The 25,491-nt window shown below is 42.2% G+C and overlaps 1 protein-coding gene across 1 annotated transcript in view; it reads left to right on the top strand.

Moving 5' to 3' along the window:
• ANKRD10 (ankyrin repeat domain 10) overlaps window positions 1-19,523 on the top strand; it is a 62,406-nt gene extending 42,883 nt beyond the window's left edge. Inside the window, exons 5-6 of the mRNA XM_068268050.1 lie at window positions 3,636-3,722; window positions 14,376-19,523. Coding sequence (XP_068124151.1) covers window positions 3,636-3,722; window positions 14,376-14,809 — 521 coding nt within the window. The 3' untranslated portion in view covers window positions 14,810-19,523. The remainder of the gene's footprint in view (window positions 1-3,635; window positions 3,723-14,375) is intronic.
• The last annotated feature ends 5,968 nt before the right edge of the window (window positions 19,524-25,491 follow it).

Genomic DNA, 25,491 nt, shown 5'->3' with positions numbered 1-25,491 from the left:
CTGAGCTACAGGCATGGATGAATGATAACTGGTTGAAACTGAATGCTGACAAAACTGAGGTCCTCTTTGTCCAAAGCCAGTGCTCGCCATCAAAACAGCTCTATCCTAAAGCAACACCAATCAGGATTGGGAATTCGGACATACACAGCTCCAACCTTGTGCGCAGCCTTGGCGTACTAATCGATGGGGATTTAAGTTTCAGAAACCAAATTTCATCTGTAGTTAAATCTTCCTACTATCATCTGAAGAACATTGCAAAGATTAAACATCTGATTCCCCCAGAGGATCTTCCAACCCTAGTTCACGCCTTCATCACATCACGGCTGGATTACTGCAATGCCCTTTATGCTGGCCTCCCCAAAAACAACCTGCGTCGCCTGCAATTAGTGCAGAATGCTGCTGCCAGATTGGTAACAAACCAGCCTCGCCACTGTCACATTACACCGATCCTTCGCTTACTGCACTGGCTACCAGTAGAATGGAGAATACTCTTCAAGATTGGACTGCTGACATTCAAATCCCTGCACAATCTGGGCCCTGGATACATGAAGGACTTGCTGAAGCTGCACCACACCTCTCACAACCTCAGATCAGCAAGTTCTATAAACTTAGTCACTCCCAGAGTGCCCCTCAAAAAATCTGGAGATAGAGCCTTCTGTCATGCTGCCCCTACTCTTTGGAACTCCCTGCCACACCCAGTAAAGACAACACCATCCCTGGAGCTATTCAAATCCAGACTGAAAAGCCACCTGTTTAGCCTGGCATTTCCGGACTTATAAAATTCTGCCTCTGTACCACGATGGTCGGAGCCATGCTTATGCGCTTTGAGTCCTATGGGAGAAAAGCGCTCTACAAATGTTGTTTGTTGTTGTTGTTGAACTCTTGCTTAGGAGAGAAGGAAAACCTAGAGAAATGCATCCTGTATGTATTTAGAGAGTTTATCCTGTCTTAATTCCCCCTCATCTGTGATAAATCACAAATTGTAATTTGATCTCTGACACAACAGATAAGCTAATTTGAAAGCACAGGATTTTAACAATGTTTGCTTCTATGAAAGCAGGAAGTAGAAACACTGCAGAATTATTGTAGGATTTATATAATCTGTAACCATGTTTTCCTTTAAAGATTATTATGCTGTTGCGTATCTTTTAGAACACAGAGGAGGTTTTGAGTTCAGGTCTGCTTTAAAGTGAATCTTAAGTCAAGGGGGAAAATGAGTTTAACTCACCTGGGGCTTTCCTCAGCCCCCTGCAGCCGATCGCAGCCCCGCTCTGATGGTCCTGTACCCGCCGGCGGCGACTTCCGGTTTCGCCGTCACCGGCTGACAGGCATGGGAACGCGAGTGATTCTTCGCGTTCCAGCCACAATAGCGGCCTCCTGGCCGCAATAGCAGCATAGGGGGCGATATTATGGCTGGGAACGGGGAGAATCACTCGCGTTCCCATGCCTGTCGGCCGGTGACGGCCAAACCGGAAGTGTTCGCTGGCGGGTGCAGGACCATTAGAGCGGGGCTGCGAGGGCAACGATCGGCTGCAGCGGGCTGAGGAAAGCTCAGCGGCATCCCCCCAGCCCCGCCGATCGCCTCCGGCGATAGGCGATCAGGAAATCATGTTCAAAGAACGGGATTTCCTGGAGGGCTGACGGGGCGGGATGACGTCAGCGACGTCGGGACGTCATTGGGAGACCCGATCCACCCCTTGGCGCTGCCTGGCACTGATTGGCCAGGCAGCGCAGGGGTCTGGGGGGGGCCCGCGCGCCGCACCGGATAGCGGCGATCGGGCGCGCGGCGGCGATCGGGGTGCTGGCGCAGCTAGCAAAGTGCTAGCTGCGTCCAGCAAAAAAAAAATTATTTAAATCGGCCCAGCAGGGCCTGAGCGGCACCCTCCGGCGGCTTACCCCGTGTCACACACGGGGTTACCGCTAAGGAGGTTAAAAGGAAATAAATATGGCAGCCGATATATACTTTTTGTCTCAGGCTCCCTTTAAGGACCACCTTTCAGCTAGATGATATTTTCTCACCTTGTCAAGAAAATTACAAACTACAAAATACTCAAAATGTTTATAGAACTAATTTACCTACCTTTGGTACTTATTTGCAAAGTGCTGAAAAGTTATTTTAAATAGAAGATGAAAAATTATCTGCTAGGAGAAAAAGTGAATTGCATATGGGCCAGAGTGTGTAGAGATCACTTTAAGTGTTGTTGTGCCGTGGATTTGAAAGCAGGGCTCCTCTTTTAAACCTGTATTATTGCTATAGACATTTCATGCTATTAAAATTGCTAAATTAATACACAATCGCCCACCTGTTAACCATTTCTGCCACTGGGGCGTGAGCCTCGCGTCGGCAGCTGCTACAGCTGCAGGGACGCGCTAGTCACGTCCCTGCAGTTTGGGGTGCTGTGCGAGTAAATGCCCGTGATCGCAATGTTGCCGGCAACGGGGGGGGGGGGGGGATTGGCTGCAGGGGACACCTCTTAAACAAAGATAATCAACAGCAGCAATAGCAACATTTTAATAAAAAATAAAAATATTTTATATAAAAACAAGCACTGGGGGAGCGATCAGACCCCACCAACCGAGAACTGTTGGTGGGGGGAAATCATTTGTGTGCTATGTTGTGCGGACCTGCAGCTTGGCCTTAAAGCTGCAGTGGCCCATTTCACATAAAATGGCCTGGTCTTTAGGGGGGTTAACACTGCAATCCTCAAGAGGTTAAAGCAGATTTGTGATTTTTTTTTTTTTCTTAAATCTTACAATCCTACCCACTGTATTTGTTCATTTATTATAAACCACTTTTTTCCTTCAAAGTGTTAAATTTTCAAATATTATGTTCAGGGGAAATTGGCACCTGTCTGTCAATGTAACAATCCACCCATGTTTCTTTCTTTAGGGTCCTTTCACACTACGTGTGTTGCATGCTATCACAACAGACAATATAATCGCACCTCGATGCTGTGCAATTTTCTATGGTACGGTCACATCTGGTACGGCAGTTTCTGTTGGAGTAACACACATGCTTATGCTTCACATAGCGATTCTAATGTGCAATGTGAATTTTCACCACAGCTACTTCTTATCAATGTGTATAGTGTGTGAAAGACTATAAATTATATGCCTGCCTAGCATGAGTATGTAGGAAGATGCCTGTGCCTGCACAGAATCTTGTTAGCAGCCCTTTAAAACATGACGAATAACCAATTAACACCCCCCTTTCATTTATTTTGACTCTTAAGCCGCATCTACACGCGTAGATGCGGCCGCGATGCTCCTTATCAATCGAGCCGCTGATGCAGCTCGATTGATGAGATCCGACAGGACGGATCTCCGCACCGCCGATTCCCTGCTCGATCCCCGCGAGGGGACAATGGCAGGGAATCGTGCAGGAGATAAGCGGCGGCGGCAGGGACGAGCGGGCACGAGCGGGGAATCGAATGCGGCGCGGCGGGCACGCGGAAGAGGCGATCCGGCGACTAATCGAGCCGCCGGATCGCTACAACCTCTCCCTGTGTAGACGGGGCTTAAAGCTGCTATTCAGTTGTCAGGAGACTTTTCAGAGCAATACAGAAGCATCCAAGAAAGTATAAAGTACATTTTGGTGACTTGCGCATCTAATTGTTTCGTTTTTTTTCTTCCAGCAAATGGCTTTGATACGGTTTACATGAGTGGACGCATGGATGATGATGAAGAGAGCATGCATGTAGAAAATCACTCAGAGATATCAGGTGGGATTGGGCAGTTTTCTGACAGATGCTGCAACAAGCAGATGATTGAAGATCTGAGACCACAGGAGAGTCCATCTATTAGACCAACAGATGCTAATATTTGCACAGTGGCTGCATTGCAAACCCCTTTTCGTTGCATCAGTCAATATGCTTACTTTTAAAGTGATCTACGTTGCCTACATTATGGTGAACATACCAAAGTTATACCATTTTGTTCAATAACAGCATGTTATACCTGTTAAAGACTTTGGTGGAATACATAGTATACATTAAGAGAATAATATTCCCATCAAGCACAATCTGTTTCCTGCAGTGATATAAATATACTCTGCAAAGTCTGTGTAACTATTTGTTTTTATAAGCCTCTACTTTAATTTTAATATTTATTTTTCAGAAGCAGGTTTAAAAGTGCCCTGTGATTTATCTTAAAAGAAATTTTGTTTTTATTAACAATTTGAAGTCTGAAGTTGTTTCTTTTTTGGTTTTGAGAACCATTAAAACGTGATGTGTAGTAAAAGCCTTGATGCATTTCTATAGATGGTAAACCGGCAGTTGTTACTATGAACTGCACCAAAATGGACAATGTTTTAGATTAGTACAGCTAACATATAGTTGCTCAACATTCTTTAAAAACAGATTTGTCTTGTCTGTTTCCAACCGGCACCATAGTCCTTCAGGCTTCAGTAATATAACATACTTCACTTCTCAGAGACCATGCTAGACTATTAAACATTGTGTGTTGCAGAGCTGGTATTAAAGCAGATTGGTTCCTATATCAGTCTGGCCTAGATTTGTTAAAAATCCGCAACGTCAACCATGGGCATGCACTTATAACCACCTGCATATTCATTAACCTTATATCCACCTTTATTGTGGTCTGATATGGCACAGACAAGGGTTGCAACCTCTTTTCACCTCTTGACCAAAGATAATCAACAGCAGCAAGCAATATATTATTCTGAGAGAGAACACAACAAGATTGTGGTTCGTTTTGATAACATGAGTGGTTTACAAGCTAGCCAATCAGACCCTTGGATAACCTCATCAAGGACATTTATTTAAAGTGATTTTAATAACTTTAGGCCAGTTTTGAAGGAACACTTTGATTCCAGGCTGCATCTATAACCTAGGATGCTTAGTGTGAACCTGAAGGGGGAAAAAATGCCTTCAAATGGGTACTAACCATAGAGGGAAGCATCCTGTCCTCCTTGCCTCCACCGATCCAGTGCTAGGACACCAGAAACCACTTTGACAAGGGGTTGTCACGAACTAGCACGAATGCGAGGTGCAGAACATCTCATGCCTGTGCTGTAGCACTGAGCTGTTCCAGTTTCTTTGCCAAGTCTAGGTGGACTCCGTGCCACTTTGCAGGTGTGAGCTCGGCTGCGCCGTGCTCGTTCATGGACAGACTTGCGGCTGCAAACTTCCAGAGGGTCCCAGTGCTGAATTGGTGGTTGGGAACAGGATGTTGGAGGCCTCTGGAGGATCCAGAAGCTTTCTTCGACTGAGGTATGTATCCAACTTTTGCTTTTCTAAAACAATTATAGGTTTAGTTTAATAAAGAAGATCGTAGTCTTACCATATCAGCACCAATGTTGTCCTTGCCAAATCACTTGGATGGGGTATGAAAAAGGAATATAGAAATGCTCTGGTTACTAGAATGCATTCAGTATAAGCAGGGTTGGTTGTTCACTTATGTCAAGATTACATGAACTTCAAAGTCTGTTACTACCAATCACTCTGGGACTATTGCATGAAAAAAAAATCAGAAGGAATCCTAATTACTACTTTTGTTGGTGTTCAAGTTCGGTATATTGAATTCACCAGTGTTTAGCACCCGAACAAGCAGGCAGTCAGGAGGAGCTCACTATGCTGCATGTCACATTGCCATTCACGTGACTCCGATGCTTCCACTTTCCAAACCGGATGGAGGAAGTATAGGTGTCATGTGAAACACAATGTGACATTCAGGGCAGTGAACTCCACCTAACCCTGTCCGCTCGTTCAGATGTTGAACAACGGCGGTTGGAAGTATTCAGGTGTTTAAATTCACTATACCAAATGCAAACACCAACACTACTCGCTACACACAACACAGTGGTTGTTTAAAAGAAGGGAATACTGAGAATAAAGAAATGGATTGCACAAAGCATAGCATTTCTCCCAAAGATCAAAATCTCATAGATGAAGGTGGAGTGGTTTACTTAAAATGCACTTATAACATCAGTGCTCCACATAAGCCTAAGCCAAGTGAGATGTTGAACTGTTAAAAATGCAACTCCACTTTTGCTGAGCGACATTTCATCAGTTGTGCTCTTCTGACCATCAGTTTTGAGCGTTTTTAAAAAAAAAAAAACTCTCCCATCGACCTACATTAACCACTTGACGACCAGGGATTTTTTCAGTGATCGGTGCTGCGTGGGCTCTACAGCCCGCAGCACCGATCAGGAGTGCAGCAGGGTGATCAGACTACCCCCCTTTTTTTCCCCACTAGGGGGATGTCCTGCTGGGGGGGTCTGATAACCGCCAGCTGCATTTGCTTAGCAGGGGGGGGCTCTTCAAAGCTCCCCTCCGCAGCGTTCTCCGCTCCCTCCCTCTCCCTTCCCCTCTGAGCCCCCCTCTGCCTATCAGATGCCGGCGATCCCCGGCCAATCAGAGGCCGGGGATCGCCGATCTACGTCACGGCGCTGCTGTGCAGCAGCGCCGTATGATGTAAACAGCGGGGATTTCTTCCCCGTGTGTTTACATTTTGCCGCGATCGGCGGCTCTCCGGCTGTTCACGGAGACACCCTCCGTGAACTGACATGGAAAGTTTCCATGGAAACCCTCAGACAACCAGTTTACGCCAATCGGGAGGTTAAGATCTTTGTAAAATTGCTGCGATCATGATTTAAAAAAAAAAAAATCACCATCGCTGTAATTTTACTGTTTTTTTTTTTTTTTTTTTGCAAGTCAGTGGGAGCGTTTTTGAAAAAATGCTCAAAGCTCTGATGGTCTGAAAAGCACTCAAAGCGCTCATAGTATGTCTACAGCCTTATTCATAATAAACTTGTACCAACATGCTGAAGCTACTGCAGGAATGCCAACTAGAAAAAAGACTGAGTCTCTACCTGGATTTTCAGGCCAATGGGCCAAATTTATTTTGCAAATAACAGTGATAAAGCACTGCAGGAATGGACTTTTACATTGTACTTCGTATAGCCATTCAGTGTGATGCAATGCAGTGTTTAAAACACGGGTATGTTTTGGGGTTTTTTTATACTGGGATGCATGGCCATGTTCAGCTATATGGAATAAAACTGCATGACATTATGGTGTGTTTTTGTATATCATGCTGTCAAATTGTTTAGTGTGATCAATCCCCAAGACTACAATTTACACTTGTCTGCACTTAAGCCATTAGGCCATATTCATATTGGAATACATTTCCAGACATAAGATTTGTGGGGCATTTATGATTTACACCATTTCTACCATTGAGAAAGCTATCCACACTTGTAATGAGATAAGACTTCCAAAAGAGGGGGAAAAAGTACATGGATAAGATCCACAATAGTGTTTGAGGATGTGATTATGTATTTTAAGTAAAGGAGAGCTACTCACAAACCCAGGTTATTGCTACGACAGGCACTGTAAAGGCAAGCAGGGAGTTTGACCTGGTACCCTCTGATGTACCTGGACTCTCCTCAATCTGCTGGTCTCACTCAAAAGAAAGATTAGTGGAGCACAAAAATATAAATGCAGCTTCTAAGGAGGTAAATGGAGACTATGCTGCAAATAAGATGTGCTCAAAACATTACAATTTAAAAAATAGTTTTAAAAGGTGTAGTAAGGGTCACTTCCCACAAAGGGCAACAAATGATAGACTAGGTGGTTTTAGTTTTAGTCAACAATGCTTTTTATGGGCTGTAATCCCTCTTCCTCAGGTCATACAACATCCATAATGGAGCTGTATGACCATGAAGTGGTTGACAAAAGTAGTCCAATTTTCCAATTTCTTAGGAGTATTTTGTTTGTCATTCATTTTTTAACATCAGACAATGTGAAAAATGGATCTTGTGATTGGTCTAAAATTTCAGAGCATTATTTTTAGCTCACAATTTTATTGGTTCTTTAAAACAGGGCTGGTCTAAAATTACCACAGTAATCTGATTTTTGCATTATCTGATTGGTCCAATTCTTCAGTTCTGATTGGGTTAAAATTACCAAGTTTCAGTAAATTGGGTTTCTGTGGAATACTGATTTCCGAATTCCAATCGGAGATGTGTACATTTCAATTCCGTGGAATCCTGAGTGGTTATAGACAACCTGATTGTATTGAACATTGGTGTTGCACATTTTTTCCCGACAGATATCTACTGAAAGCTTATGCTGGGTACACACTACACAACTTCCCGTACAATCGACAGGATTGGACCAATTATTTCTCACATGTCCGATTGGCTTCTGATCAATTATGGGATTGATTTTGGGAAGTTATGATCAGAAAATCGATTCTGTTAACGATCAGGAGCAGTTTGGACATGCACACGCGATGCAACTTCCTGTCAATTACCCATAGATATGAGAGGAAATTGCATCACGTGTAACCAGCAATATACAGTAGATGGCAAGTGTTGCAAGAGGATAATCCAACTGGATAATCAGTATCAAGGAGACCTCAATTGTCCAGCTGTTTCAGTGAAAATTACAGCATGCATGCTCTGCTTGGTTAGCAAAAACAATTGACTGGACTTCCACTATAAGCAAGTATGTGTACACATGTAAAGTTTTTTTTTTTTAAACAGCAATATGTTTAGTAATTTTTGTTGTTGGTTTTATAAACCTCTAAGACGACCAATATCAAACTGTACTACATTACAACAAACATAGGGCTCAATTCACTGGTGATACTTAAGAAACTGCAGAATAGCACACTTTGCTGATCGCCAACGAACAGCAAAATATTACCAAAGCACACAGTGTGAACTAGCCCATATAAGGACTGTCCCTTGCATGGATCTGGGTTAGGCCTGGGACCCACTAGTAGCACTTTTCTAAACTTTCTAAAAAAAGAAAGGTTGACTGTATAGGAATCCTAAAGGATGAGGGTGGGAACTCAATGGTGGATGACCAAGGTAAGGCAGAGTTATTAAATGCTTTCTTTGCTTCTGTCTTCACAAAGGAAACAGCACTATTGCAAATTACAGAGGCAGAAGAGTCTCAATCTTCTAACTGTAATATTAAATACTTAACGCAGGAAGAAGTAAAGGCAAGACTAAATAAATTAAAAATAGACAAGGCACCTGGCCCGGATGGCATGCATCCTCGGGTCCTAAGAGAATTAAGTTCAGTTATAGCTAAGCCCCTTTATCTTATCTTTTGTGACTCTCTTGCAACTAGCAGAGTCCCAGTGGATTGGCGTACAGCCCACGTTTTCCCATTATTTAAGAAGGGCAAAAAATCTGATCCAGGAAATTATAGACCTGTAAGCTTAACATCAGTTGTATGCAAACTGTATAAACAGATAATATATAGTATATATGTATTTGAGGGGTTACTAAGAGATACTATACATGACTTCATAGTAGAAAATAATCTTATTTCTCAGCATCAACATGGGTTTACTAAAGACAGGTCCTGTTTGACGAACATGCTCAGCTTTTATGAGGTAGTGAATGCTAATATGGATATTGGGAATGCTGTAGATGTGATATACTTGGACTTTGCAAAGGCCTTCGACACTGTTCCCCACAGAAGTCTGGTGCAAAAGTTGAGGATGCAAGGACTGGGGAAGAGTTTGTGTGCATGGATAGGGAACTGGCTAATGGACAGAAAACAAAGAGTTGTGGTCAATGGATCGTACTCAAAATGGGAGACTGTTAGCAGTGGGGTCCTACAGGGGTCTGTACTGGGTCCAGTGCTCTTCAATTTATTTATTAATGACCTAGTAGATGCAGTAGTGAGCAATGTTGCTATTTTTGCAGATGATACAAAATTGTGCAGAATCATCAACTCTCAGGAAGATAGTGTCATATTGCAACAGGATCTGGATAGGATGGCTATATGGGCACATACATGGCAGATGAAATTCAATGTTGACAAATGTAACGTCATGCATTTTGGTCGTACCAATGGTCTAGCACCATACAAAATAAATGGGATACAGTTGGGAACATCAAACTTGGAGAAGGACTTAGGAGTACTCATCGACAACAAGTTAAATAATCATACTCAATGCCAAGCCGCTGCAGCTAAAGCGAACAAAATTTTGGGATGCATTAAAAGGGAAATAAAAACTCGAGATGCTAGCATAATATTGCCACTGTTTAACTCTCTAGTAAGGCCACATCTGGAATATGGAATTCAGTTCTGGGCACCACATTTACAAAAAAGATATTGCAGTTTTAGAGCAGGTACAGAGGCGAGCTACAAAATTGATACGTGGGATGGAAGGTCTTGCTTACCAAGAAAGGTTAGATAAACTGGGTTTATTTAGTCTAGAGAAAAGACGCCTTAGAGGAGATCTAATTAACATGTATAAATACATCAGAGGGCAATATAATAGCTTGGCGGATGAGCTTTTTGTCCCTAGGCCTTCTCAAAGGACTAGAGGACATGAGATGCGCATGGAGGAAAAACGTTTTAGCCATTTATTTAGGAAAGGGTTCTTTACAGTAAGCGTGATTAAGATGTGGAATGCATTGCCACAGGAAGTAGTTATGGCAAACTCTATACCTGCATTTAAAGGGGGCTTAGATGCTTTCCTTGCGTTGAAAGACATCCATGGCTACAATTACTAGGTTATGCCTAATGATGCTGATCCAGGGATTTTATCTGATTGCCATCTGGAGTCAGGAAGGAATTTTTCCCTTTTGGGGCTAATTGGACCATGCCTTGTGGGGGGTTTTTCACCTTCCTCTGGATCAACAGGGGTATGTGGGGGACGGGCTGGAGATGTACTTTGTACTGGTTGAACTCGATGGACGTATGTCTTTTTTCAACCAAAATAACTATGTAACTATGTGATTTGACAAGCTCTTGCTAATGTAATGCTATGGGGGATTTAAAAAAAAAAAATCACATCTTTCAAGTGTGATCACATACATTGCATTACATTAGCAATAGCTTTTTAAAGCACAAGCACTTATGGCGTGTTCACACTACAAGAGCTTTATAAGTGTTAGTTATTTGAAAAGCTAATGCAATGCTATAGTCACATCACTCCAGTAAGAACACACACATAGTAATTTTAAAAGCTCTTGCTAATGCTAAGTGCTTAGGAACACTCTAGTAGTGTGAACAGGCCCTTACAAAAGATTTAGAAAAGTGCTGCTAGTGGGATCCAGGCCTAATTGGCCAATACTAATTGGTTCAACATCCCTCTAATATTTCAGAGCTGTCCTTGGAGGAAATGTACCGGTAGACATTACAGACCCTTCTCCTCCTTTGCCAGCTTCGCTATAGCCTTTTTAAAAATGTACAAAACCTGCTCAAAAGGCTTAATTTCTACAGAACTATTTTCTCTCAACAGTGAAGTTAAATTAAGAACCGGTTGAGAGTTGTGATTAAACTAAAAAAAAAAATAGCTTAGACATTACCAAATACGTAGCACTTGTGAATTGACTCCATGCGTTGAAGAGAACCCGAGGTGTGTTTAAAGAATGTTATCTGCATACAGTGGCTGGATCTGCCTATACAGCCCAGCCTCTGTTGTTATCCCAAACCCCACTAAGGTCCCCCTGCACTCTGCAATCCCTCATAAATCACAGCCATGCTGTGAGGCTGTGTTTACATCTGTAGTGTCAGTCTCAGCTGCTCCCCCCCCCCCCACCTCCTGCATAGCTCCGGTCACTGCCCCCATCCCTTCCCTCCAATCAGCAGGGAGGGAAGGGATGCAGGCGGGGACTGGAGTTCTGCAGGAGGCGGGGAGAGCAGCAGACTGACACTATAGAGATAAACTCAGCCAGCTCTGACAAGCTGTTTGTCAGCAGCGTGGCTGTGATTTATGAGGGATTGCAGAGTGCAGGGGGACCTTAGGGGGGATTTGGGATAACAGAGGCTGGGCTGTATAGGCAGATCCAGCCTCTGTATGCAGATAATAATCTTCAAACCCACCTCGGGTTCTCTTTAAAATAAAGCTCAAAGTGGGGGGGGGGGGGGGGGAGAGAGTCGGCACTGCCGATAACTGGTGTATTGTAATCATATGCTTATGTGAAATATACAGCTTGTGGCAGTTATGTCCATATTAAAGAATGCACATACTGATACAAAGTGGAAAATTGGAAATGTAGGGTGTTGGGCACTGAAACTTCCATAGAATTGAGGTGTGGGGGTGAAATGGCCGGCTACGGTGCCCAGCACCCTTCGTCACCAACTTTCCACTTTGTACCAGTGTGTGCAATTTTTAATATGGACATGATTCTTGTCATAAGTTGTGTATTACACCTATGCATATGTTTGCAATAAAACAGTGATCAGCAGTGCCGACTTTCCCCTCCACTTCTTGCTCTACAGATTACATCGCCAGTCAGGCCTAGTGCACACCAGAGTGGTTCGGTCGCGGTTTCAGATCAGATTGCGGATGTGGAAACGCTAGGGTAATGCATTTCATTGGGGTGGTGCACACCAGAGCGGGATGTGTTTTGCAGAAACTCATACTCCATGGGCTGCTGCAGATTTTGGATTGCGGAGGCGTTTCTGCCTCCAATGTAAAGTATAGGAAAAATGCAAACCGCTCTGAAAAACGGCAGTTCAGAGCAGTTTTGCAGGTGTTTTTGTTACAGAAGCTGTTCAGTAACAGCTTTACTGTAACAATATATGAAATCTACTGCACCAAAAACGCTTCCCAAAACCGCAAAATGCTAGCTGAAACGCTACAGAAAAATAAGACAAAGCGTTTCAAAATCTGCTAGCATTTTGCGTATCTGCTAGCGGTTTTTGGTGTGCACCAGGCCTCAGAGCTCACGTGACCTGCATTGTCCACAGGCACAAGATGGATGTATGCTAACCCCTATTTCCTATGCTGCATAAAACGCACTAGTGCAGACATTTCTACTATTTCCTATATGTTAAAATAAAGCACGCATGCTTTATTTTATGAATTTTGTCTGTAATTTAAGAACTCTGTCTATATTTTAAGAATTGTCTTTATTTTAACACTGCAGTCTGTAAAATAAGAACAAACAGCTTGGAGAATTCACCTCAGTGAAAGGCCTGGTACACACCAGAGGAGTTTTTATGAGCGTTTTGAGTTTTTAAAACCTCCTGCTAATGTTATCTTATGGGTCTGTGCACCCTGGCGCGATGAGGTTTTGTAAAAAAACAAACCCATAGCATTACATTGGGAAGAGCTTTTGAAACCTCTAGCGTTTGGGGAGCTTTTCTGGTGTGTCTCAGCCCAAAAACCATATGCAAATGAACAAATACCTCCAGAAATATCACCATTGAAAACGCTTAGTGAATTGAGGCCAGAATGTTGTTGTATAAAACCTTTGCAATCACCCCCTGTGCCTATTCTGCAGCTACATGCAGTCTTTCTCAGGATTGCTATCTGCATAGTCTAGTGACTATGCAGATAGCAATCCTGAGAAAGACTGCATGTAGCTGCAGAATAGGCACAGGGGGTGATTGCAAAGGTTAGATGCCATCATTAATATACCTTGTAGTTGAGTTGCACTATTGTCTAATGTAGCGGAAGCAGGTGGATCAAAACTTGACACAACTGCAAAGCGCATGGTATTATGTCTCTTCATCTGATTTGATATATAGCAAAATGGGAGCTAGGACTGCCAAAAATAATTTCATTGCAATCCATGCAAAGTAGAGGGCTGGATACCCAGCAGTGAGAGGTTGTTAAATGATACCAGAGCTGAAACAAATAAGAGAAATGGGGGAGCAGTCCTGATGGGCTCTATTCCCCGTGTTCTCCTCTGTCCTGTCTTTTTCACCTAAGTGCCCTCCAGCAGCCTCTTCCGGAGTCGTGCATCAGTGTGCAGGTGCTTGCCCGGCTGCGCATGGCTGGAAGCACTCTGCACATGACCTAATTGTGAGCTCATAGGTAGAGCGCCCCCGGCCGTGTGAAGCCAGCACCTGCGCACTGATGCCTGACTCAAGCAACCCGGAAAAGGCTGTCGGGAGATTTTGGGTGCAGGGTCAAACTAATAAACTGCTTACCCTGCACAAGTACCGGCGGTGTTAATTACTATTCCCCCTCCAGGCCGCCATGGATTGTGGGGGAAAGATGTAATTCGGCTTCCAGCTATTTCTGGTGTTTTTGCAGTGATTTGTGCTCCGTCCTCTGATGGCTCACAAATCGCTCACTGAGCACTGCTCTAGCCGTAATTCCGATTACCGTCTATGGTGGCGACAGCTGTGCCCAAATCGCCTGCATTTTTACAGCGCTCCTGCCCGTTTCTTCCATTTGTTTCAGATCTGGCATTATTTTAAAGCTGTTGCCTATGAAAAATGGCACTGGGAGGTGGTAAGAGACACAAGGCAGTAACACTAGGCTTGCTGTTTGAACTAAAGTTTTTAAAAATACACCTGTCATTTGGTATGGTTAAGGTTAGGAGCATACAGTGTACTGAAGAATCATTTGTCAATTTGCAGTCCGTTGGTGTGTTCTATAAGGTTTATCAAGATGCTTTGTGACAGGTTTGTTTCTCAATACAGATATGAATGGTAGCATGCACTTCAGTACGATAACACGTGGACCAGCAAGTAACGGACCTGTTGCACCACTCTTCAAAATGGATAATCCTGCAAAGTGCCTTCCATCCCCTAACGGATACAGCATTGTCACAAATGGGAACAAAGATAATGATGTGAATGGGACATTTATTGAAAATAAGTTGGAGGGTGTGAATTCATTGTCTTGTGGCTCATTGCATCTTAATGGAAGTCCGAGTAATTGTGTCACTCCTAGACCCTCATGGGGTGAGGATTTTTCTGATGTCTTGCAGTATGGATATTACCATGGGTTTGGAGATTCTGCTGAAGGTTTGCCTGAGCACAGTAGTTACAGAGAACATTCTGACTCAGTCCAGGTTGAGCAGAAGTATAAACATACATTCATAAGCACACTTCACCAGTACCAGGGATTTTAAGTCAAAATTCCTGTGTTTTATAATTTCCCTCAATGTTCAATTTACATTTCAGTTTAATACTTGCATTAAAATACTTCATTATAATGCAAGCTGGTCAGGAGGTTTCTTTCAGAGTTAACTGTCACTTGAAGTAAACTCTTCTATGTTAGTGCTGTCTGGATTCACACTCTATTCTACTACATTACCCTTGCTTAAGTGGCGTTGTGCCAATACTAAAAAAAAAATTATTGTTGAGCAATATGAATTAATGATTTATAAATGCACTTTCGAAACTGGAAGATTTTTTTTTATTAAAAAAAAAAACAAAACTATTTTGTAAACCATATATAATTTGTTTAGCCTTTAAGCATCATTTGACCGTCTTTTTTTAGTTTGCTGTTATATTCGTAGTTAAATGATGCACCTTGCATTCCAGTGAACATACAGTAGTAAAAATGCAACTGACCCCTGCAAAGTATTCTTGTCCAGTCCCTGCAAATACCCATTTAGTCAGTACCTATTTGGAGAACGATTCAGTGGTCAGGCAGTACATTGCAGATATATTTGTTACATTGCCCATTTGAAATTCAATAGTTACTGTAGATGAGTCTGTGTTTAAAGTGGATCTGAGGTGAACTTTTACTCATTGCATAATTGTGTTCCTTTCCCATAGTTTATAGGGCATTCCTCAAGCCAAATACTTTTTTGTTTTTGTTTTAATACTCTTAATTCCCTATAAACTAAATAAACCACGCCCACAGGTTTTCAGAGAGCCTTGGCAGTAGCAAGGGCTCATGGGAGCTCAGTCTGGGCAGGAGGAGGTGTTACTAGTCATTGATTTCAGGGAGGAGGGGGGATTAGGTTTTTTTCACAGGCTGAGTGCTGAAGATGCAGATGCTTGCCTCTGTAATGTTTACAACATGGCTGCTGTCATTGTTTCACAGGAAGAAATATTAATTTTCTATTAAAGCTGTTTGCAGCTAGATTTGCTGTGTAAACTATCTAAACTTTAGATAAGATATATAGACAAGTTATTTGTTATAGTTAGTTTTTCATCTCGGATCCGCTTTAAAGTGTTTTTAAATCGGTCTTCTCAGCAGGAAAACTATGCTTATGGTAAGGAAGTTTGTCAACAAATGTAGCCAAATACTTAAGTGAATATGTACTTTTAAAGTTAAATGTTTAAAGGAGAATTCCACAATTCGTTATAGGTCATTGCCATGTTATATCAGTTATGCAAATTTTATTCAAATGCATACCTTGCTTACAGTCTGCTTAGAAATGGCACTTAAATATGCTTTTTACAACTAAAAAAGTTGATGGCCCATATACTACTGACTTTTCTCCAAGGAGACATTTTCAAACCTTAATGCCTATAAAGCTCACAGCATGCAAAAAATACGGAAAATAAGTTTTTATTATTTGTTAGTTCTTTTCCAAGGACTGGGTGCTGAAAAGTTGTTTTTAGATGAGATGAAAAATGGTCTCCTCGGAGAAAACTCAAGAGAAGAAGTGAATTGGATGAGGGCTGACTATGTTAATTCGTCTCACTTGAAATAAATCAGAAGTATTTTTGGTTATACATAATTTTTTAGTTATTTTTCAATGACTAGGCTCTGAAAGTTATTTTTAGATAAGATGAAAAACTCTCCTGGTAGAAAACTCAGGGGAAAAAAAGTGAATTGAAAAAGGGCCGACATTGGTTCGCCTCAGTTGAAATAAGCCAGAAGGCATTCCTATATACATTCTGTGCTAACAGATGATTTAAATTCTCACAGAGTCCGTTCAAGTTGACTATTCTCTTCAAATATGTCAGTCAATATATCGCTCCCTCTAATTGTATATTGGATTCACTCATGGGCATTATGCCAGGCATACATTATACAATTTGATCAGGTTAAAAATCAATATCTTCCAGGTATTGATTGTTTACCAGATCTACCATGTTGCATAAGTAGATTTTGGAAATATTTTTTGATATTTCTTACACCACTGTTGGAGCTCGTTTTATACTTCCAGATGAAGTAAATGCCGCGCACCTACCACTCCTGCCGGCACCAGTCAGGAAAATAAAATGTTCAATTGATGTTGTGTTACTTATATTATAAATGCCATTGCGTAAAATAGATTTCTATTACATTTTAATGTTTATATTGGTGTAGTGTATGCCTTCAATTCAGCATGACTTGACTGTGTATAGCACCTGAACATTGCAGAGGTTTTGATACTAAGAATGTTAGAATGCTTGAAAGGGAAAAAAAATCTATATTTAAATGTTTTCTATTTAATTCTCAATCTAATTACATTTTGTGGAATTCTCCTTTGGCATAAACTCGCCAACAGTGAACAATGGGTCTAATTTGTTAGCGAATTGCCTGATTAGTGCGACTTGCGTCACATAAGTACCAAACATTAAAAAGGAGACATTCTTAACAGAAATTGCAACCACTTTTAAAGCATCTGAAATCATCATTCTTTGCAGTGGTGACTGCCTAGAAAGTTCTGCATCCTTGCATAAATTATTAGCTGCACAGAGCAGGAGCTCTGTACATCTGCACTAGTTAAGTTTCAACAAGCTTGAATTTTGCCAGTGTCAGACGTGTATAGTATATGTTTGAGGGGGGTGGGGGTTGTGACAACTATCCACTGGGAAAATATAACCTGGTTGGTTGGTATTTCTCCCATAGAGGGTCAAAAAGGTATACAGACATCCAATCCAACTATAAAAGGTCAGGCTAGGCAACAGTCACCTCATCTATAGATCACTTAAAGGGAACCAGAGAGGATCAAAAAAAGGTTTTATACATACCTGGGGCTTCCTCCAGCCCCATACGCACGGATCGCTCCCACGCCGCCATCCTCTGCTGCCTGGATCCACCGGTATGAGGTCCCGTCATTGCTGCGAGTCGGCCGATTCTCCGCATCACACGGAGCTCCCTCTATAGAAGTACGCATGAGGCTGCCTACTGCGCAGCCGCATGCGTACGGGTATGGAGAGAGCGCCTGTGATGCGGACAATTGGCCGTGTCCGCCGGAAGTGACGGGCCCGGTACCGGCGGTTCCAGGAAGCGGAGGATGGCGGCGTGGGAGCGATCCAGGCTTATTGGGCTGGAAGAAGCCCCAGGTATGTATAAAAGCTTTTTCTATTTTAACAAGCCATTCCTCTCTGGTTCCCTTTAACCTCCTGAGCGTTACGCCGCTCAGGTGATTTTGCATTTTCCGTGCCCCCCACGCTTTCTTATTAATTTAAATGTCTCATTTATATACTAGCTAGCACTAGGCTAGCTAGTATTGTTTGCTGGAACCCAGATTGCCTGTTGGATACATTACCACGCCGGGATCCCGTGAAAGCTCAGCTCCATTCTTCACTATGAGGAGGATCGTACATGATGTCTTGCCGTCATGCGCAGTCCCGATCCTTGTAGTGCTCCCGATCCTAGCGTAGTGCTAGCTAGTATCTAAATGACACATATAAACTAACAGATTAATTTCTGCACACAGTGTCGGGCATACCGCTAAGGAGGTTAAGGTCCATCTTAAAATTTTGGAGACACCGAGACATTTTTCACTAGGAAGGGTACAAGGCAAAACCTTCCTTGAATACTGTTGCAGAATAAACTAGTATTTTTTTTCATTGCTATGCAACTTACAAATCAAAGTTCATAGAGGAGTTTTGTATACCAGGTGTATTTTTCTAATGCAAGTATGGACGCTAAAATTTTCTTTATATGATTTAAATGCAACCTTTTCTTTCAGCATAAATGTGCCTATCACAACCACAGTTTTCATTCCACTTCCCATTTTATGTTCCAAACATACAAAAATGCTTCAATTACTGTATGTGTTTTGAACATATTCTTCAAGATTTTTTTATTTTTTTGTTGTTAAGGTCCATAAACATTTTCTGACGTTTAAGATGCAAGGCTTAACTTAGAAACCGTGCATTTACTTAAGGTTTTTTTTTTTTTTTTTTTGTATGAAGGTAATTTGAAAGTCATTGTCCTCCATATTTCATTAAAACAAATTTGTCTTCAAAAACTTTTGTATTTGTTACACAGTCTCAGCAATGTTGTGTTTGAGTAATATTTGTGTTTACAATAGACATATTAAAATGTCAGGAAAGCATAGCTGACATACGCATCCAGAACAGGCAATAATTCAATGCTTGGTTGTGATAAACTGCTATTTTGGTGATGTTACTGTATGTACTTTTTTTTTTTTTTTTTTTTTTTTTTTTCTTTTTTAGGCAAAGTTGGATTTTATTTTCCTCAGATATTACTTGTGGTTTTTTTTGTGAAGCTTGAAGTCACTTGCTTTTTATATTGACCTGTTTGCGCAGTGCAAGAACATTGTAGCAGTTTTGTTATGTAGATTTTGCCACTTTCTCAGGAGGATTAGCAGTCACTTTTTGTTTTTTCAATGACTATGTATCTTTATGAATTGGAAAACCTTGAATTTTCATACAGATATTCATGGATTGGGTGTCTGTAAACTACCCCACTATTTCCATTGAAGCCATAAATTCTCTTAAATCTTTTCATTCAATGAATTTGATAATTTATTGAAGTGGTAATCCTCCCTGAATAAGTGGCATAAGCTAATGTGCTTTAAAACTGACATATGTTTGTTTCTGTTTGGCCTCTCATTTGCCATTTGTTTTACAGTTGCAAAGGGAATGCATGTGCCCTAAAAAAATTGTTTAAAAAAATAAAAAAACAAACTTGTCCATGCATTACTGTTGTTTCGCTTTGCATGTTTATTTATGGAGTAATTTCTTCTTCAGCCAACAGTTAAAATAGACATGAAGTTGAATATGATGGTCTTCACTGTCTATATTTTTGTTTATTTTCTAAGGGGATGGGGAGTGCTGGTAGTTTGAGGAAAAATTCACCAGAAACGAGCAAGCAACCAGTGGGAGCTGAGTGCAGTTGCTACAGCTGCTCTACCCACTTGTTTTTGTCAATGATTTTTTAGAGGATGATAAAACAAGCTAGGCAAGTGACATTAAAGTGAACTAAGCAGCTCCTGGCTTCAAATAGCGGCAAGGGCTGCCATTGTTCAGAAGCTCAACCCCTGCTGTTTTACAACTAGCATTGTCCAGGCTAGGTGTGAAATTCTTCAACTGTAACTGATGTTTTCTGTTTGAAGTACAATGGGGTCAGTTAAGTCTAATGAGGTGATTTCTTATCTGTGTTCCACAATCTCCTGCTCAGCGACCGCAGGTCCTTTGCAGACGGACAAAGTGGCTATTTTAACCCATAGATGTAAAAAAAAAATGAGGTAAATTGAAAGGGTTTTTTTTTTTATAATAAACCACATTTTTAGAATGCATTTTTAATTTGCTATAGAGCTGCCCTGGGTGTTAAAAATGATGCTCGGTTCACTTTAACAATGGCAGCATGCATTTTTCTTTCTAGCTTCAGGCAAACATTTTTTTCATGCACACATTTTACAGACCTTATGTATGTTTACCTGTGGTTATTCACACGTGTTTTTTCGCATTTGTTAGTCTATGAGAAATCCCATGCAGTGTGCTAATTTATCTATCTTAAAGGGACCCGAGCAGTAGATAAAAATAAAATTGGTACTTACTGTTATAAATCGCCTTAACTGTTTCGACACCAGCAACTTCTTATAGTTGCGTCGCACAGACTGTGAGATAACTTGACTCTCAACACAGCAAGCAGGAGATAGACTTTTCTCAGGCTTCTTCAATATTTAAGGAGTTTATTCACTACACCAATATACAGATACAGTTCATCATATCCTAGCGAAGCAGATCCTCATGTTTAAGTTCTTGGCGTTACAGCTCTTGACTAACCTTCCTCCTGAATGTTAGTCAGTTACCTTCTTTCTAGACTACGTTACTCTAGACTACCTATGTACAGCATACATTAGATCGGATTACATAAAGAATGGAAATACTTAGAGGTCCCAGTCAGCATCTAGATAGCATGAAAGTAGGAAGCAGAGCAGGAATCAGAGTGAGCTCCGTTCGCCCACCCGGCTCTTTAATACAGACTAGGAAAGAGTTAAATGTGACCTCATCTTAGCCATCCCCCAGATCGGACTATTGGCTTAGACCCCTCATGGTGTCATAATACACACCTACTCGATTAATATTTAATGATGCCTTTTGCTTACATACTGGAATGTGGTATTTTGTAAACATGGCCTATGTTGATTGTTCTTGTGATGTACATGTTGAGGTCAGTGAGACCTGTGGCCTTGTCCATAGAACAGCTTCTTGGTATGTCCTCGTTCTGCTGACAGAACTGTAGATTTTCTCTCTAAGAGAAAATCCGCTTAAAGGGCAGGTCTGCACCCCAAGCCTTTTTGACTAACTCAGTCCAAATAACTGAGGCCTACTTAAATTATAACAATCCCCCCTAAAAAGGCTTGATCCGCAGATCCCTGCTTCTGAACCCAGCAGTACCTGGTTTCTTTTCTTTGTTTCACTTTTCGATGTTCGTGCTCACACCACAACTTCTCTGCTCTAGGCGGTTATCCCTGGGAGAGAGGGCAAGACCTCTTGGTCTTCCTGTAACCAGGCTCTCTGGGGATGCCCTACTTCTAAATCCCTCTATACCACATGCTCAGCATTTGCGTCACTTGCGTATCACTCACAAACTTGCACGACCACAGAAAAGTGAAAATTTGTTACACAATGGAGCAGTGCCAGGTGCCTTCTAAAAGAGCGCCTTTATACAATCGGCTCCCTCACAGGTACTGCTACACCTATACCCGTAACCCTGTATATCCCTTAATTTGGAAATATTGGTTCATGAGGTTGTTTGAGGCACCAATCTCTTGACCGTATTAGTTTGTTTGCGTAATTTAACCACTTCAGCCTAACTGGATGAAAATTTTCGTCCAGTTAGGTCGTGCGCGCTCCCGTGGGCCCCCCGTGCGTGCCCCCGCTGCTGGCCGTTAGCCCACCGATCCGTGAAAGGGATTATAAATCCCTTTCGCTGATCGGACCCCCCCGGAGAAAAGCCGACAGCGTCTCTTCAGACGCTGCGGCTTTTCTGAGCTCTGGTCTCCTTTCTTCTGCCTGGGAGCGAGATCGATCGCTCCCAGGACTTTTTGGACTGTGGCCATCTTGTGGCCAAATAGCAAATTACACCAAAAACACACTTTGTGTTAAATAAATAAATTTTAATACATTACAAAACCCCTGTTTACCTCCCACACCAAAAAATACCCACATACAAGTTTAAATAAAAAAATACAAAAAATTACAATAAAAAAAACATAAATAGTTACCTAAGGGTCTGAACTTTTTAAATATGCATGTCAAAGGAGTATATCAATATGATTTATTAAATTATGGGCTTCTAAATAGTGATGGACGCAAATTGAAAAAATGCACCTTTATTTCCAAATTGAATATCGGCGCCATACATTGTGATAGGGACATAATTGAAATGGGTGTAATAAGCGGGACAAATTGGTAAATAAAGTACATAGGTTTTAATTATGGTAGCATGTATTAATTTCAAACTATAATGGCCAAAAGCTGAGGAATAATGATTTTTTTCCATTTCTTAATATTCCTGTTAAAATGGATTTACAATAAATTAATTCTCAGCATTATGTATCACCCCCAGAAAGCCTAATTGGTGGCGGAAAAAACATTGTGCCGAGTAGTGATAAAGTTATTAGCAAATGAATGGGAGGTGAAAGTTGCTCAGATGCAAAAAAAAATTCAACCCTGTGAGCTTAAGTGGTTAACACACAACCACACCTGGATAATGACGCCCAAAGTTGTCATCCCCATCCAGACGACCAGTGGGTGTAGGAAGAACTTGTGAAGTGCAGAGGCCCAGTCCGAGTGTCCCTGGAACATCGCCGGAAACCTTTTCCACCAGGTCAGACTGGAACTCACCTGCTTATTTTTGTGTTCTACCTCGTTAAGATCACCTGGATCATGGTGAAATCTTACCTCTAACTTGGTGTACTGTTTGTTTAACCGTTGTAACAAAGTGGCCGTCTTGGGTCAAAACCTGTTCCCCTTTGTCCCATGTTGTGTTATCTTTCAGGAGGGGAACTTCCCGTGACACTTTGAACTTTAGAGTTCTCTTAACAATTTGAGAAATAACATCATCAAACTTGGATGACTCGATCCATATGGGATCTCCGCTCACACAATATGTTCCCCTTGAAAGATCCACCTTATCGGAACAATTATGAAAATGTACCTTGAATGTGTCCTTAGACATGATGCTAAAAAAACAAACCTTTCCTTCAGCCACCGGAACTATTGGTTTGGCTTCAGGGCGGATCTTTTGAATGGTAGCCTCGCATTCTGTGTTATTGAGCCAGCAGGTTTCTTCACTAAATTTTACTTGCCCCGGCAAACACAGGTACCTCTGAGAATTTCCCGCATGAGGACAACTCTACTCGGTTTACCTCCCCGTCTAGCACCAAAAAAGGTTGACCTCTCAGGTCATGGTGTAAGACGTGTTAAGGTGGGAACTAAGGAAGTGGCGGTGCCTAAAGAAATGTTGCACCGTTTCCATTGGTTCACCCCAAACATCTCGAAGCTTCCATGCAAAAGATCCTTCTCCAGAAAAATCGATATACCTCTCCTTGTCCAATCTCAGTTGTACAGGATCTTTTAGCATCTCCCTGACAAAATATGTCCCCAACTGTCCTGATTGGACCTCTTCCCCCCCCCCCTTATGTCCTGAGGCACAATATGTACCTGAGGTCGGGGAAGACTGTACTCTCTGCAATCTTTCAATTAAGAGTACCTCTTCACTTATCCAACTAGCATGAGGATAAATGGCTGCATATGGACTGTGTAATATCGTCCCCTGTTGTGACCCATGTAGTGAGAATGGGGTTCCCTGTGTTGGCTTTCCCTCCCCTGGGATCGCTCACCCCACCCTCTTTGTCACCTGGAAATGTGGCTTGATCTCGATTTTTACTTCTTGTTTCGAGAACCACAAACCCTCGGCTTTCCCGCCTTTACGTGTGTATAGTTGTTTCAGAGACACCCTCTGTTGGTAACCCCAGAGTGTGATGATGTCCCTTGCGTCTCTCTGGTAGGAGAATTGACGCCTCCTGCTCGTTCCTCTCCAATCTGGAACCATCTCACTCTGTATAACCAAGACAAGGTACCCCTGAATCACACACTCCACGTGTTGCATGTACCCATTGTACTGCAATGTACCTTTTAACAAAACTTTGGATTGGTGCATCGATTCTGGGAGTGTGACAGTCAATAGCAGATTTACACTGCCGTTCAAGTCACCCTGCCAGCGCACCTGACCTTTCACCCACATTTTGCCATGAAATTTGTCTGCACCTGGCACTTGTGCTCTTTTCCTCCATCCCGGCTTGGTCCATCTGTGCCAATCAGAGGGAGGTGTCAAAGGATCAGTACCTTTGTCACCCAACATCAACATGTTTGGGCCTTGTGTTCTCATTAACCCCTTTATTATTCATGAGAATGTCCTCTCTTCGTTCTCCTAGGACGAAATGGCAGCCTAGGATCACCATCAGCACGGTACTCTTCATTATAAAAGCACCTCCTCGGGAAAGAAAAACATTAGCACTTCGCATTATGCTTTGCTCAGTCAGTTTTTTTTTGTCTCTTTCCGATCTCCGGAATCTCGCTGTTCTCCAAACTCAGATTGGCATCTGGAACCTTTCGCTTATCCGACTGACATCTCCATCTTTGCTGCCAGCACTGCAGCTGGCTCGAGTCCATATTGCCAAACTCCTGAAATCGAAATACAAACAAATCAATTCTTATTAATGATTTGGGATTCGCCCTGCGGCTTTTACTCTGTACACTTTAGATTGATCAATATTTACCGTAATTGATCTCGTTGCTTTATGGTTCTCATGAACTCTGTTTACTCTTTTTGGTAGATTGGAGTTAAACTTCTCTCTCTCCCCTTCCTAAGTACTATCCTAAGTACTTACCTGTTTAAAATATGCTCCCGCGGACTTCACCTTTGGAACCTCTCACCTCATTGCAAGCTCCCTCCACATCCCTCCCCCTCCTTTTCTGTACATACGCGGCTGTCGCATGCACAGTTTATGGATGCCACACACCTTTTGTTGCTTTGCAGGTGAGCCTGCAATGCTCTTACTCCTTTTCACATTTACTTACCTAGAACCTCCTTGCGATACCAGCTCTGCTAGAAGTTGTGTGTGTTGTACCCTTTGACCAATGTTTGCTGTGCTACTACCCCCATACTACATAAAAAATGGCTGCTTCCCTGTAGGAAGGAGCACTTTGCACTTAAACTACACAGGGTGCAGGGCTAAGCATTCCAGCATCAAATGCCTGTATGCAGATCCCTGAATGCCCACTGGGTAGGTAGTCGTATGGCAAACCTGTACTGATACACTGTCACTCTGTAAATGGCAATTCTTTCATCTTTATAATTGCCCCCCCATGAACTGCTGTCAGTTCTTGTTCTTTGTGCTACACTTGGTAGGAGCTGGAAAAAACATATTTGACCAATCAGTGGACGAGGAAAACGCACAAACAGTCCCAGCCCAGCATTGACCTCTTAGTCAAGCTCTGGCCCTGTCCACGACAAAAACCGGGAAAAAAACTTTACCGCTCTGCAGCCGTGGCGACGGATACCTGGATTGGTCAACTCCACTTTTTTCCATCTCCGGCACCCCCTGATGCACTGTCACCCCTTTTACTCTATTGGGAACTCATGCTGCACCACCTG

This window comes from Hyperolius riggenbachi, chromosome 2 (genome assembly GCF_040937935.1).
Source record: "Hyperolius riggenbachi isolate aHypRig1 chromosome 2, aHypRig1.pri, whole genome shotgun sequence".
NCBI lineage: Eukaryota > Metazoa > Chordata > Amphibia > Anura > Hyperoliidae > Hyperolius > Hyperolius riggenbachi.
Note: the sequence above shows the minus strand (reverse complement) of the source record. Positions and strands in the feature narration are given on the sequence as shown.